The sequence below is a fragment of the Podarcis bocagei genome (genome assembly GCF_964188305.1).
Source record: "Podarcis bocagei genome assembly, chromosome: 14".
Classification (NCBI taxonomy): domain Eukaryota; kingdom Metazoa; phylum Chordata; class Lepidosauria; order Squamata; family Lacertidae; genus Podarcis; species Podarcis bocagei.
In genome coordinates this window covers 17390088-17405668 of record NC_138139.1, presented here as the reverse complement: position 1 = coordinate 17405668, position 15581 = coordinate 17390088, and the positions used below count along the sequence as shown (strand labels likewise).

At 44.5% G+C, this 15581-nt stretch overlaps 1 protein-coding gene and 1 long non-coding RNA gene across 3 annotated transcripts in view; one reads left to right on the top strand and one right to left on the bottom strand.

The window, feature by feature from the left end:
* ADAMTSL3 (ADAMTS like 3) overlaps positions 1–15581 on the bottom strand; it is a 278004-nt gene that overhangs the window by 12236 nt on the left and 250187 nt on the right. For both annotated transcript variants that reach the window (XM_081171011.1, XM_081171012.1), the window contains exons 23-26: positions 7428–7610; positions 6334–6453; positions 5846–6058; positions 1150–1333 (exon numbers count right to left, since the gene is read on the bottom strand). In XM_081171011.1, the coding sequence (XP_081027137.1) occupies positions 1150–1333; positions 5846–6058; positions 6334–6453; positions 7428–7610 (700 nt within the window). The remainder of the gene's footprint in view (positions 1–1149; positions 1334–5845; positions 6059–6333; positions 6454–7427; positions 7611–15581) is intronic.
* On the top strand, positions 9478–10416 carry LOC308573951. Its single transcript, XR_014002273.1, has 2 exons — positions 9478–9776; positions 10113–10416. It is a non-coding gene; the product is annotated as an uncharacterized lncRNA (long non-coding RNA).

Genomic DNA, 15581 nt, shown 5'->3' with positions numbered 1-15581 from the left:
TAAAATTCAACTTGGCTGCGGCTCTGCTGGAAACATTCAGCAGGGGGAGGGGCGACCCGATAGGGATTTGTCCCTCTTCACCTGCGGTGTTAGTCCAATTTCCTCCTGGCTGCACAATTTGCATGACATATGTATATATCTGCAGACTGAAATCTGGGTCCTGCTGTCAGTCTTCCCCTTTCCTCCCATGCTTCAGTTTATCTGGCTACTCTTTCCTTCTAAAATTGTTGTAAGCAGCACATTTGTTTATCCATTTGTCCTCTACTCTGTTTAAAAACAGCACTACAGATGTTTTTAAACTGCCTGAAAAATTGCTTTGGGCATCGGCAGGCAGGGGTGGGTTTCCGACTACACTGGCACTAGCCAGTGCATACTTTCCAAAAGCAGATCTTCTCCATTAATGGTCCACTGTAATTAAAACCATCTTTTTAAGAGCCCAAATTGGACCTTGTCAACAATGCAGTGAAGTTCCCTTTCCTGCCCTTAATGCAGTACACATGCACCCCATATTCTCCTGGTGGCATCTCTAATATTTTGCCACCCCCCCAAAAAAAACCCCATTTGGAATTAATATTAAGGTTCATCCATCATTTTTCTGAAGGTTGCAACTCCCTGTTGATCTTCAGGTGCTTGACAAAGACCACTCTATTCCAGCAGACATTTTAAGGAAATGTTGATTAAGAAGTATCTACCTAATAAATGACATTCAGACACTAACATTGTAATTTGATAGTAAACAAAAAAAAGTTGAAACACAAATAAATGACCTTTGTTTTAAAAGTAGATAAAATACTGGAAGAAACAAGAAATGGGAAGTGCATACCCTTTTGTGTAAAAAGGAAAATGAATTAATCTGAGACATTTGGCTTGGAAGATTGGGAAAACATTGCCTAACAGAAAGCAGATCAATTGGATGTCATTCTAGAATGAATATTTTGAATAAATTCCTTTAGACAGACAGAAAATCGGAAGTCCTTTTTATTTTTCATCTTTTTATTTTTCCTGTTCTGTTCTTTTTTTTGTTTTCCTTTGGTGTTTTCTCTTTCTCTCCCTGTTTTTGTTTTTATTTAGATTAATTTCTGTCATTCCCTGTATTATGAAAAAGCTTTAAGATCATCATCATTATTTTTTTAAAAAGGAATTGTATACCTGGCAGGACAATCGTGGGTGTTGCAGGACTGGTAATTTACAGTCGGCTTCTGACTCTCGTCACACAATGTCAGGTTCACTTCTTGCTCCTTCGCACCCACACACAGCAGCTTTCGGAACTGGGTTCCTGAGTTCCCACAAGTAGCAGAGCAAATATTCCAGTCACCAAGCTGCCATCTATACTCTATTAAAAGCAGGAGAGAAAGCAACAGGTAAGCAAGAGTATAAGTTACAGGTTGCACCTCAAATATAATGTCAGCTTTGTTGGGTATGAGAAACCTTGCATGCCTCCAGTCAGCAGAGGACAGGGTTGAAATTAATAGGGAAAACACACTTTGTGGTTTCCTGCCCAACTCTCTCTCCTTGTACCCCCTCTTATGAAATAGCCATGAAATTAGCTTCCACCATGTAGGCTTAGAATGTGAAACCATCCTTGTAAATATGAAGAAACTGTAAGCAAAGACTTTACTACTGGAAACTCTGTGTGTTTTATTTACCCTTTTAAGTGATGCTGCTGATGTGAGAATGAGAAGGGATGGGTGGTGGGACTGGATAGGTTCAGCTTCCAAGTTTTAACTCTGCTATAAACTAGCAACCAATCATTTTTTTAAAAACCTAGAACGCTTTGGGATAAGAGGATCTGCCTTATACTGAGTCAGGGTGTTATGTACTGAGCTGAATCTTAGAACAATAGGATCTAGAATGCAGCAGTCTGATTGGTCCGCAGGAGCCACCGAATCCAGCTTCAGGTGGAAGTGGATCAGTGACCTGATTGGCCTGCAGGAGCAGCCAATCAGGCGTCTGGATGAAGTGACTTAGCAACCTGATTGGCCTGCAGGAACAGCCAATCAGGCTTCTGGAGGAGGTGAATCTGCAACCTAATTGGCCTACAGGAGCAGCCCAGAATTAGCCAATCACACGGGGCCCATTGTGTAAATAGTGTATATATACCTAGATGTTTTGGGGAAAGTTTCATTCATTGCTACTATGAGCTGAATAAAGAGCATGAAATTCACACACGACTCCGAGTATATTTCACAGGACAACAGTCTCCCAAGGCCAGATCCATCTTCTCTAGAAACAGCTGTTTTCAGATGCAAGTCCTCCAAGGTCTTTTCTACCCTTGCCAGATGAGGTCCTCCTTGGTAGACATGCCAAGAACTGAACTCATAATCTTTCCATTCAAATATGGCATTTAACCTACTACTAAAGCAGTGCCCCTGAAGATGCCCACAAAGTGGGCAGGAGCTTTCACTGAACAGGAAGCTTCAGAGAACATTAGTGTGATCTAATGGCCAAACTAGATCCATAAATAGGACGTCTTGCATTTTGAAAAAGACTGATCTGCAGCCATGCAGAAAGCAGAGACTGGATCAGGACTTTGGTTCTAACGCAGGGCAGGTTAGTCCTTCACAACTGCTATTTTTATGGTTAAAATCTCACCCCACCGCCTGAAGTGTTTAGTTATTCTGTAGGGAGAAACACACAGGAACCATAAGAATGTGTATGTGTTTGGCCCTGCCCAGTACCATCCAGTGTGGCAGCCACTGTCAGAGCTGTCTTCCTGATACTGGCACCACTGCAGTAGATGGAACAGGGATGAGTCAGGGCAACAGCAAAGTCAAGGCAAGAGCAACAGTTTGACTCACTGCTGCCCTGCCTTGCCCAGGGTAAGGAGACCATGTTGGATGTGGATCCTGAAAGACCTGCTCCCTGCCTTGCAGGCCTTTCCCCACCTGGTCTGGGAGGACAGGGCTCTGATCGACTCCAGCTACAAAAGCAGAGGCTGCTGAAGAGGCCAGAGACAATCTTGGCTGTTTCTTAGTGCAGATCCATGTCACTGAGCCTGAGCTTCCACAGCCACTGCCCGTCATGAGCCACCACTGGCAGGATTGGCATCAACGGCAGCAGATATGCCCGTAACTTTATTCTCTTGCTAACTATGCTGTTTGAAATGTGCATTTTGTATCTGACTTCCTTTGGCAATGCTTTCTTTTGAAACGTTTAAGATAAAAATTATTTTGTTAACTTTGCTGCGCTAAATGTGCATTCCGTAGCTGACCTCCTTTGTTGTGTTTTATTTTGAAATCTTCAATTCTTTAGTTTCCCGTTAAATATGGTGTTTCGAACGTATTCTCTGTGTACCTGACTTTCTTCAGTAATGTTTTCTTCTGGATTGTTTTGTTCAGTGTTTATGGGCCAAATCTAATCCTCTGAATGGTGCGATGTGTGTTAGTTTCTGTTTGTGCCACTGTGCAGAGTCACAAGACTCTGTTTTGCATTCCAGAGATTCCAGGCTATTGGAAGTCTCATGGAAGAGAGGAGACGGATGTGATGTTACTGGTTTCCTGTTCCTTTGTTGTTCAGTTGCTCTCTGCTTTCACAGAGAGAGCATGTGTTTCTTTTCTGTCTGCGTAGTTAGAAATAAAACTCTTTATCAATGTAGCTCATAAACTTCTAGTCCTTCTCAGCGTGCTGGATACTCTGCGTAATGAGTGAACGTGCCTGGAGTCTCATCAAAGGCTCAGGTCGTTAATCACGTTGGAGGACTCGACTGGAGGAATCGCTCGGTTGAACCCAAGTCCGACAATGTGGAGCCCCTCGATCGTTCCACACAGCCAAAACGTGGGTCTAGACAAGCAACATTTGTGGCAATGGGACCCTGTAGCATGTTAGGGTGGGGGAATGCATGGGGTGTTGCCCTGCCACCATTTTGCTGTTCTGGACAGCTAAGGATGTAAACAGCTGTTCTTTTCCATTCTGTATCCATCGCTTGCTGCAGTTTGCCTTCTGCCGAAAGCTATGCGAATTGCAGTGCATTTTTTTCCTGGGGGTACGCATACCCCTTAACATTTTGTGTATCTAACTTTGGCCTCATTGAGGGGCAGTATTTCAATATGAGTAGGAAAATGAGAGTACCCCTAAACATTTTTAATGGGGAAAAAAGCACTGGTTATTTGTCTCTCTGTCTGCTGTGGCAAGATTTCTTAAACTTATGCAATTTACATAATTAATTGCCACTGCTATTATGTTATTTTATTTCATTCATTTCAGTGCAAAGGAAACACAAAGCAAACGGAGGGAGCACAATCAATTATATATCATTTATATATATCAATTATATATCATTTGCAGGCTGCAAGCAATGAAGAAAAGTGATTCCCATTCCAGAAGAGGGGCGAGAAAGCAAACATGGGCAATTTCTGCTCCCATTTCTTATTTCATCGAAATTCTCCGACACCCTTATGTAGCACATCGTCATATCACCATAACCAGCTAGCATCATTACATTCCTTTTTTATATATATAAAAAAGAATCTGGATTAGTTTAATAACTGTCTACTTAAACAAAAACATTGCTCCCCTATTAATTCTGTGCATTAGGGAGTGACAGTCTGCAGCAAAAAGCCTCTTTAAAAAAACTGGGTTACATTTCAAAATGATCCCACCCTGCCCCCTTTCAGACATAATTTAGAAGATGAAGTACGATGCAATGTTGACAGATTTCTATGCAAGCACAGAAGTCGCAAGGTTGCCTTTTCTTTTTCCTTTTTTGGTGAGGGGGGTGGGGAGTTGGTCCCATAACATCCAAGAATAATTGATCGCTCCCAGCTGTGTCCACAGTCTCATTCCCGCAGCACATAATGAATTCTTTAACTTATTGGGTTTTCAGTGATTCCTTATTACTTCTGGCTTTCTTAAAATAATACAAAAGAACCCTTTTCAAAGCAGAAATGCTTAAAATTTACTGAGTGCAAGTGTGACTGAAATATTGTATTATATTTATTCTGCCATGAAGATACAGCATAGGGGTTCTCTCCAAACACCCACCGTGCTGCAAAAACCACCCTGTAGCAATATTTCAGACACGTAAGATGCTCAAATAATGAATCTCCATGACACAATGCATTCTCTCAAGACAGCCAAAGCCCAAGATTGGGAAAGAATGGGTTTTTCAGATAGTATCAGCTGCAGTCGCCTCATAAAAGAATTCAAGGACTGTACTACACATTACTATTGTTTATGCAGACATTTTGGACTACAAATCCCATCAGTCTTAGCCAGCATGGCCACCGGTCAGGCATGATTGGAGTTGTAGTCCAGGAACATCTGGAGAGCGCAAAGTTGAAGAAGGCTGGTTTGCCTTTATATACAATCCAGTTTAATGACGGGGGAGGAGACACTCCTAGCCTAACAAGATCATGCCATAGAGGCTGGTCGTAATGAAGCAATTAGGAGAGAAAGAGACAGAGTGAAGCCAGTCTCAAAGGCGGCCCCGTCTTCTGTTTTGCCCTAACCAGGGACAGCCATTGTGGTGCCCTCCAGATGTTGCTGGACTACAGTTCCCATCATTCCTGACCATTGGTCATGGCAGTTGGGGCTAGAGGGATTTGGAGTCCAACATCTGGAGTGCATCAGGTTAGCTACCTCTACCCTAAGCTATAACACTAGGGAAGTCTCAAAATGCTTACAGCAGATTCGGGTTACAGACGCTTCAGGTTACAGATTCCGCTAACCCAGAAATAGCTAAAGTGGTGCTCTAGGTTAAGACCAGTTTCAGGTTAAGAACGGACCTCCAGAACAAATTAAGTTCTTAACCCAAGGTACCACTGTAATTTGGTACAAACAATCAACAATGCTTAAAGAAGGAAATATAATGAAACTTAATAATTGGGCCATGGAATCTTCAACAAACCTTCCTTCTTGACATTTACCCAGACAGACAATGGCTTGGAAGTTGATGACGTCCAACATCTGTATTGTCCACCAAGCTGCTCAGAGATAACGTTCACCTCTAGGATACGTCCCCCAACCAGGCTCCTATGATCAAAGCCTTTCATTTCTTCAATTGGTTGATTTTTGAAGAACCAGCGAATTGTGTTCTTTCTACTGGGATGCACAGGACAACCTAGAAAGCAAGGACATTGTTAGCCTATTTTCCTATGAGATTTGGATTTCTTTAAGAAACAGTCTATGAAGTTACATTTCCCAGTTATTCACATGTGCACCATTTGGGAGGCTAAGTTTCCCACTCAACCAATCACTTTGTTTTAGACCACATGCTCATATTCTTCCTTGTCATCCAACCCTCTGCTGCAAAGCGTCGACTCATGACAAGCTGGCCCTGTTGCCCCGAATTGACACCTGGCTTCCAACACGGACAAATATATTTGGGAGTCATACCTATCCGCAACAGCTCCCCAGGTACCACGCTAATGTTGGTACCAATCCCAGATGCCATGAGGACACGCTTTCTCCTACTGTTGCCGTATGATCCATTGTTAGGCTTCTGAGATCTTCGTTCTGAGAGGAAAGAGGGGTGGGGAGAAAGTATTACTTCCTAGTGCATCTCAGGAATAAGTGTTGCGGATGGTTTCGTAAAGCACACTAAGTGTTTTCTTAGGAATGGTGCAGTGAATTGGATCTGCCTGTTGAGATTTCAGGGTAGAGTGCATAATAATAATAATAATAATTATTATTATTATTATTATTTATACCCTGCTCATCTGGCTGAGTTTCCCCAGCCACTCTGAGCGGCTTCCAATCAAGTATTAAAAACAATACAGCATTAAATATTAAAAACTTCCCTAAACAGGGCTGCCTTCAGATGTCTTTTAAAAAGAAGATAGCTGCTTATTTCCTTCACATCTGAAGGGAGGGCGTACCACAGGGCGGGCGCCACTACCGAGAAGGCCCTCTGCCTGGTTCCCTGTAACCTCACTACTCACAATGAGGAAACCGCCAGAAGGCCCTCAGAGCTGGACCTCAGTATCCGGGCTGAATGATTGGGGTGGAGACGCTCCTTCAGGGATACTGGGCCGAGGCCATTTAGGGCTTTAAAGGTCGGTACCAACACTTTGAATTGTGCTCGGAAACATACTGGGAGCCAATGCAGATCTCTCAGGACCGGTGTTATATGGTCTCGGTGGCCGCTCCCAGCCACCAGTCTAGCTGCCGCATTCTGGATTAATTGCAGTTTCCGGGTCACTTTCAAAGGTAGCCCCTTTGAAGGTAGCATAAGAACATAAGAGGTGCTCTGCTGGATCAGGCCAGTGTCTCATCTAGCCCCACCCAGCCCAGCCCTGTCTTCTTCATTTTCCTCAGTAAAAGGTAATTCGGATTTCTTTTTCTCTCCGGGTTTCATCTGCATTATTTAAGTGACTTTGCTAACACGGACAGCACAAGCACAGAGGAGAAAGCAGAAGTGTGGTTCAGTCAGAGAGTCACTGGCAGCTGATGGCACTTCTTGGTACCACTGGGCCTGATTTTGTACTTACCAGCCAATCGAAGAACAGTTGTGGCCATGGCTTGTCCAAGAGCACTGGAGGCTGTGCAAGTGTACATTCCAGCATCTTCATGTGAAACATTCCTAAGGATTAAGGACCCATTTGCAACTGAGAACACTTGAGTTCTTGGGAAGCCTTCGTTCTTAAACCAAGTAACCTCAGGTTGGGGAAGACCTGGGGGGGGGGGGAATAATAGCAAAGCAAAACTTATTAACCTTTTATTGCTCTAGTTTTGTTAAAAAGTGCAAAAATACTATGAAATTGGGGAAAACATAGTCAGCCCTTAACAATTAAAGACTGTGAACCCAGATGAATAATTTTTGATTATTTATTTACTATGCTGTTTCACTAGTAATTGCAATTTGACTACTACCAAAGCCTTTCTAAAATTAAGGAATGAAGTGGGACATAGATTATAATTTCAAACACAAGCTGGCACTCATTGGTCCGGTTTGTATGGAACAGTAAGCCACACATTTATATGCACCACACATTTAAAGCACGTGACTTCGCCCATGACACATTTAAAGCACGTGACTCTGGTTTACCCTTCACATGATCTGTTGGGAGGAAATCATGAGCGCTGGTTCTTCTTTAATGTTAAGCTAGCACACTGGTCCCTTGGCCCCCAATATGACACAGGGAGGGGACCAGGTAAGGCCATGGCTTTCCGTTACAGTGGTACCTCAGGTTACAGACGCTTCAGGTAACAGACTCCGCTAACCCAGAAATAGTACCTCGGGTTAAGAACTTTGCTTCAGGAGAACAGAAATCATGCGGAGGCCTCATTAGCTAAAGTGGTACCTCCGGTTAAGAAGAGTTTCATGTTAAGAACAGACCTTCAGAACGAATTAAGTTCTTAACCTGAGGTACCACTGTACATGTGAAGCTGTCCTGCTCTTATGAGGAAAGAGCATCTTTAACACACACACACACACACACACACACATTTACCTTTCCATTACAGATCAGAACCAAACTGTTCTAAACAATTCTGTTAAGCGTCTTCCACAAAGAGGCCCAGGGATTCAGATGTGCCCCCATGCCCATTTTGCAAGTAGCATGCAAGGACATTGTATGCAGCACACGCACTCACAAATAAATGTTTTACAACTTCCTATAACCCTCAAGTGACAGGAAGCTCGGCGCAACTTTTTGCAGCTCAATTTCTTTGTGAGAAGGAAAAAGAATGTGTAACATTTTAATATCGATTGTTCTTACATACACTGCTTGAGCACAGGGGAGCAGTCAAGACCAGCCACAGACAGTACTTTCCCCTTTATAGTGGCATCAGTTTTGCAGGGCCAGCCATAAAACAGAGAATTGTGATTTCTTCACTGGTTGTATTCAAGATGTTGGTTTCTTTCCTGCCATTTGGGAGAGTGATGCAGCTGGCTCAGGCCAGTGGAGTTTGTAAAGGTAAAGGGACCCCTGACCATTAGGTCCAGTCGTGACCGACTCTTGGGTTGCAGCACTCATTTTGCTTTATTGGCTGAGGGAGCTGGCGTACAGCTTCAGGGTCATGTGGCCAGCATGACTAAGCCGCTTCTGGCGAACCAGAGCAGCGCACGGAAACGCTGTTTACCTTCCCATGGGAGCGGTACCTATTTATCTACTTGCACTTTTACGTGCTTTCGAACTGCTAAGTTGGCAGGAGCAGGGACCGAGCAACGGGAGCTCACCCCGTGGCGGGGATTCGAACCGCTGACCTTCTAATCGGCAAGTCCTAGGCTCTGTGGTTTAACCCACAGCACCACCCGCGTCCCTAGTGGAGTTTGTAGGGGGCAACAATAGCACATTTCTGGCCATTCTTTTTGAGCCCCTAGGCAGCCCCCACTGTATGGGTGCCCTGTCCAGAGCCCCCAAAACTGCCCTTGGGTGTGGTGGTGAAGGATGGCTTGACAGCCAGATTCAACCACCAGCCCAGTTGGCTTCCGTATATGGAATCAAGAGGTGTCCCCTCATCCTTTGCCTTGGGCTGCAAATGTCTTGGACTGATCCTGATATCCAGTAAGATCAAAGAGTGGTCACCACTAGCTGACAATGCTCCTTCAAGCACCATCTAGCCACCTGCGCCTTTAAAGAAACGTCTATTAGATAGTTACCTAAAGGAAAACCTAGCGACGTCATCATCAGACAACATAGAACAGCAGCGTTCTGATTCCATTGTCCAGCAGACCATGTATCCAGCGGCAGTTGGTGGGGTTGCATGGGTGGCGACCGCCTTGCTCTCCTGCTTCCCCAGTGCTGCTTAGCAAGAGGGGGAGACATGTGGGAACTTGGAGCGGGGACCATTCTGATGCTCCCACCACTGTGTCTGTACTGCCCCTTCCCTTCTTGGTAAGCGACAGCGTCTTGTGGCATTCAGAAGACGGGAGAGCAAAACCAGCCAACACTGCATATATCCACTGGCTAAGGAACAGGAATATTTTGTAGAGGTACATAGGAAACTGCCTGAGGCTGAGTCAGTATACTTCTTCATCTAGATCAGCTGCTCTGAGCTACAGAAGCTCTTAGGCCGAGGACTTTTGCATTCCCTGCTGCCGTGGTCCCTTTTAACTGTGGCTGAACGTGGGACCCCCTAGCTGCAAACATGCGCTCTAGCAACCCTGAGCTCTGTTCCCGCTCCATGAAACCTAATTATTAAGCCAGGCTTGAACACTCTTTTTTTTACAGGTCATTTTGCAAAATTGCTTTTGGGGCAATTTCTCCATGATCCTTCAGAGAGGAAGTTTAGCATCTAAGTCAGAAGCTTAGCACTTTTCTGTCCACACCTCAGGTTTGCTTCTCAGTATAATGTAAACCAGACTTCTTCTTCTTCTTTTGGAGCTTGCTATTTTTATGGAAAATAAAAGTGTCTATCAAAAAAAGCCATCAGAGAAGCGATCAACTCTAACAGGGTTGCCAAACAAGTTAACTTAAGCAATTACTGTCTTCAACTCTAAAATCTGTTTTCTATGTTTCTGTGGGGTTTTTTTTTCTTTTAAAGAAAAAGAAGTCAACGAATTATTTAAAAGGACAAGTGATTTAAATGGCAGGTAGTATAAATGTTGCTGAGAAAGAAGCTTAGCCCTATTCGGAGAAGACCTCTTGAAATTAAGAAGAGATTTTGTTTCAGGTCTGAGCCCCTTTTGCGGTTGCAGCTCAAATACTTTCGGCCAGCGTTTTGGCACCCTCTCATAACTTTCTCAGTCAAGAGTTAAAATTCCTTATACATGCTGCGTTTTCCAAAGTTGCTCAGGAAGCGCTGCTCACACTACACAAAGGCTAAGGAAGCAACACACATAAAGCCACAGCTAAGTGCCTTAGACAAAAATAAGACAAGAATCAACAGCACAATAAACGCTGCAATCCTGTTACAGATTTTATACCTTTATGTCCAGTGACTTTGGGTACATACACACCACACGTTTAAAGCATGTGACCTCCCTCAAAGAAACCTGTAGTTTAAGGGTGATGGGAATTACAGCTTGGAGAAGGGTAAACTACAGTTCCCAATATCCTTTGGGGGAGAGGAAGCAGTATGTACTCAGCAGCTGGTCAGCATAACAGTCTTGGACCCCAATCCTGAAAATACATTTACTTGATCCCTTCCTGGGTGCAGTTCAAAGGACTGGCATTGACCTTTAAGGCTCTTCAACTTTCTCTGTATGAACCTTCTAGTGCCATAAGAACATCTTCAGAGGGCCTCCTTTGGGTTTGGGGTGAGGAGAAGGGATGCTTGAAGGATCTGAAATTTGGGGGTTCTAGCAACAGCTGACCTGCTGTACACTTCCTGGACTAGTTATCCACCAGCTTTCACACTTCCCAAATGTTTTGACACAATTCTTAGCTGGCTAGTTCAAGTCCAGTTACCACAAGGAAGACGGAAGCAGCAACAAGAGCCTTGAAGTCACCAGTCCACAGAAGGCACCTAGAAAGCAGAATGGACACAGATTGCCTGCACGCTATTTTTTGCATTTTGTTGTTGTTGTTGTTTAGTCAGTTAGTTGCGTCCGACTCTTCGTGACCCCATGGACCAGAGCACGCCAGGCCCTCCTGTCTTCCACTGCCTCCCGCAGTTTGGTCAAAAATATGTTGGTAGCTTCGAGAACACTGTCCAACCATCTCGTCCTCTGTCGTCCCCTTCTCCTTGTGCCCTCCATCATTCCCAATATCAGGGTCTTTTCCAGGGAGTCTTCTCTTCTCATGAGGTGCCAAAGTACTGGAGCCTCAGCTTCACGATCTGTCCTTCCAGTGAGCACTCAGGGCTGATTTCCTTCAGAATGGATAGGTTTCACCTTCTTGCAGTCCGTGGGACTCTCAAAAGTCTCCTCCAGCACCATAATTCAAAGCTTTTTGCACTATGAGATTATTGTATTTCTATTTAAATTATAGTAATTATTTCTAAATCTGCACTTATACATATAAATCAACATGCAATTTTTATGCAAATTCGTGTCCTTTTTTGGTCCTCTTGCAGGGTCCTCCTTTCTTTTTTTGGGTGACAAGTTGCTGCCACCCTATTTGTTAACATTATTTGATAATTAGGGTGCACATTTTCGAGCACGTACAACTCTTAGGGCTGTACCCAATATTCTCTCTGCCCTGGAGCGAAGGCTCTTATGCTAGCAGATAGGTGAATTTTATTGCTGTGCAGCAGAGGAATGAAGCAGCTGCACTAGTGTGAATGGGTTGCACAACAGATTGCACAGTCTATCATGCAACGAAGTTGCCTGAAACCTGCTTATGCATTCTCACGCACAACAACGTTCCACTGGCACAAAACATTTCGCCAGTGGAAGTGTACCACTAAGAAGCTTAGCACTACATTGGATAAAACCTCCATGGTATATCTGAATAGTCCTGCTTCTTCTCCAATGTCTGTTTCTACCTTGATTCTAGGATTACCCCTGAAAAACTTGAAATTAAATTTCGAATCAAAATTTTCCATTGTAAACGCAGCCAGTATTCAGCCATCTTTTCTTCCATACTGCCCCAGATCAAATTTGCTAGACATGTCTCTACCTTAACCCCTCCACTCTCCCATCAGATGATTTGCTTTTCAGAGTGCCTGTTCCACAGAAGTGCAATTTAGCTTTGAAACCACAAGGCTCGTTTACTGCTAACTATGTGAGATATTGTTTGCATTTACTGCTGCCTACTGAACTAGACCATCAGCCGACTGGGTTTTGTTCATTTCTCCTGTGAGGTTTCCTACAGTAATGATGAAAGCAAATGAATCTGCTGCACAGCAGAGAGTTGCCAAGTGGGGGAGAAATCAAGAAAGGCTCTTTTTTCCATGAAATAATAACTGGGGTGAGAGCAGACCAGAAGTGTGCAAGATGCTGGAAGTATAAGTAGGGGTGGGAAACCCTGTGAGTTTTGGTTTCTCTCCGATTCTAATTTTTCCAGTCTTATTGTCAGTTCTCTTTCACACCAGTTTGGAATGATGATGATGATGATAATAATAGCTGATTAAAAATTCACCATAATTTTAGTCCAAATTTCTCCTTACAAGTTTGTATGCAATTTTGTCGAAGAAGAAGAGGAGTATGGGATTTGATATCCCGCTTTATCACTACCCTAAGGAGTCTCAAAGCGGCTAACAATCTCCTCCCCCCCAACAATAGATAATCTTTTTGCAAAAGAATTCCACACACCCCAATCTAATGCATTTTTGTATGTTAATTACACCAGCATATGCATTTGCGTGGACAGGCGGAGTCCCCAGATCCTGCACGGTCCCCCCGTCATGTGAATAACGACTCAAGACAATGTGCTATGGGATTAAATTGGCCACAACTTTATTAAATTTCAAATGTGGGTAGACCTTGGCTCAGGCATTGGGCGTTCTCCCTCCCCGGTCCCCAGCCGGGGACCTAGGGAGCATCAGGGTTATCCAGTGTGTGTGGGGGGGGGATGGGCCGGCTCTGGAGAACATATGTTCAAGCAGAGATGGCTGCCCCCGTAACGCCGCCGCTGCAGGAGGGAGCAATGACGACCTTTCGGTGTACGGCCAAAGCCTCCCTTCAGAAGCCCTTTAATGGGGAACCCTGGTATTGCCGCCGCAAAGAGGAAGATGGACTAAAGGATTCCGCCCAAGGCCTGATACCGCCAAAGTTGTGACGTTTTGCTACGGGAAAGGCGAAACCTGCCAATGCAGGGAAATTCCTTTCCGGCCCTTTAACAGCGACCTTAACGTAGCAGCGCCCGCATACCTGGGAAGAAAAGTTAACCTGCAAAACCTGTGAAGAATAGTTAACCTGCAAAATAAGACCTTAACTGAGGATGGGTAGGGTGGGAGAAGCTCTGGAGCCAAGTGAGGATTCCTAGGTAAGATCCTCCCTCTATTGTGTGGGCAGGTAATCCCTCCCCTACCTGGCCTGGTCTCCTTGGCAACACTTCCCCCAGGTGGGATTGGACAACTGACTGAGGTAGGCGGAGACCTCCAGGTATCACACCTGAGGGAAGGCAAAGCCAAGCCTATGCTGATGGGGCCACTCCAAATCTAGGGGCTGCACGCGTCCACGCAAAGGGCGCCCCCCGTTTTAAGTGGGGAGCGGTCATTCTATGCACGCTTTACCCCAGTATATGCATTTTTAGATACATTAATTGGCTTGCATTGCAAAATTTAGTGAAGTGGAAATCCCCCACCCCCCACAAAAAAACAACAACCCTGATGTGGAAATTTGGAGAGCCAAACTTAAGACGGGATAAACTAAGAAATTGGGAGAATAAAAAACTGGCAGATTCACTCACTCCTAGTCATGGAGCTCAAATCTGGTGAATCTTGAGCCAGTCACTGTCTCTTAGTCTAACTTACCTCACATAGCTGTGAGGATCAAATTAGAAGGGGGGGGAGAACTCAGTACGTCCCCTTGAACTTATTTGAGGAAAACTGGGATAGAGGTAGCTGTGCAGAGCTGAATAAGATGCTCTCAGAGCCCCTTCCCATTGTTGTGGCCGCTTGTTGTCTTGACCTCTTTCCTTTTGGGGCAATCTGCATGCCAGAGGAGAGACTTCTGAACAAGACTGTGGCGTTCGTACGGAGCCCCCGGTCGTCTCACAGACTATTGACCCGTACACCACTTATCCACTGCCACCAACCAGATCCTCCCCGGTAAAATCACTTCAGCCTCAGTCAGGTTTTCAATTAGTAAAGGAGAGTGTATTTTATTTCAGACACAAACAAACTTTTACGGCATTCCAAACATTGTTGTTCTTTACTTTCTTAGTCTTATTTTCCTCTCTCTATCTCTTCTACCTCCCCTCATTCAAGAACCCACTGCCCTAACTGTCTCTCTATTACCAACTGCCTACCAACTGCTTCTCCAACTGCCTTTCCCAACCAGCCAACCCACTAAAACCAACCAACTACCCACCAACAACTCCCAACAACAACTAACTCAAACCTCGGGCTAAGCCCTTTTATACACAGGTAGGCTCCGCCTCCGGCTTTCCTATTGGTCTATATTTTAAACTCTATCTCTCCCCCCCCCCCCGTTCAAACATTTTCTAAATGAACAGGCAAACGCCACAAAGACATTCTGACAACTAGCCCAGAGTAAAACAAAAAAAGCCAGCCAGGATGCCTTTTCCTTGTGTGGTTGGCAACTGCACACTCAGTACTGAGATTTAATGGTTTTCCTTACCCCCACAATCTTGACAGCAGGGTTCATAATAGATAAAACCCTGATCCTGGACAGAGAAGAGTGGGGGCAACCAGCCAAGTGCCCTACTTTGAAGCAAATTTAATTTGTATTGTTAATGCAGATATCATTTGCTAATAAATATCAAAGTGCGCAACGACATTTTTCAGTTCTAAACATTCCTACTTGAAGTTTCCTTTGTTTTCATAACATGTCGACTGATGGACTGCAATCCTGCACAGGTCTATTCAGACGTAAGTCCCACTGATTTCATCAGGACTTGCTAACTCGTAAGTGTGTGCAGAACTGGAGTCTCACAGCCAGGGACGTGGACTTATAAAAAATATTGGGGGGGCCCGGGAAAGCTCATGAATAATAAATAAGCTCATGAATATGCAAATAAAGTGGCGCCGCCTCCTCGTGAGCGAATAGGGGAGAGCGTGCTGCGCCTATTAATCAGCTCCGAAGGAAATTGGGTGGAGCTTTTGCTCGGGAGGGAGGGCAGGAGGCATGC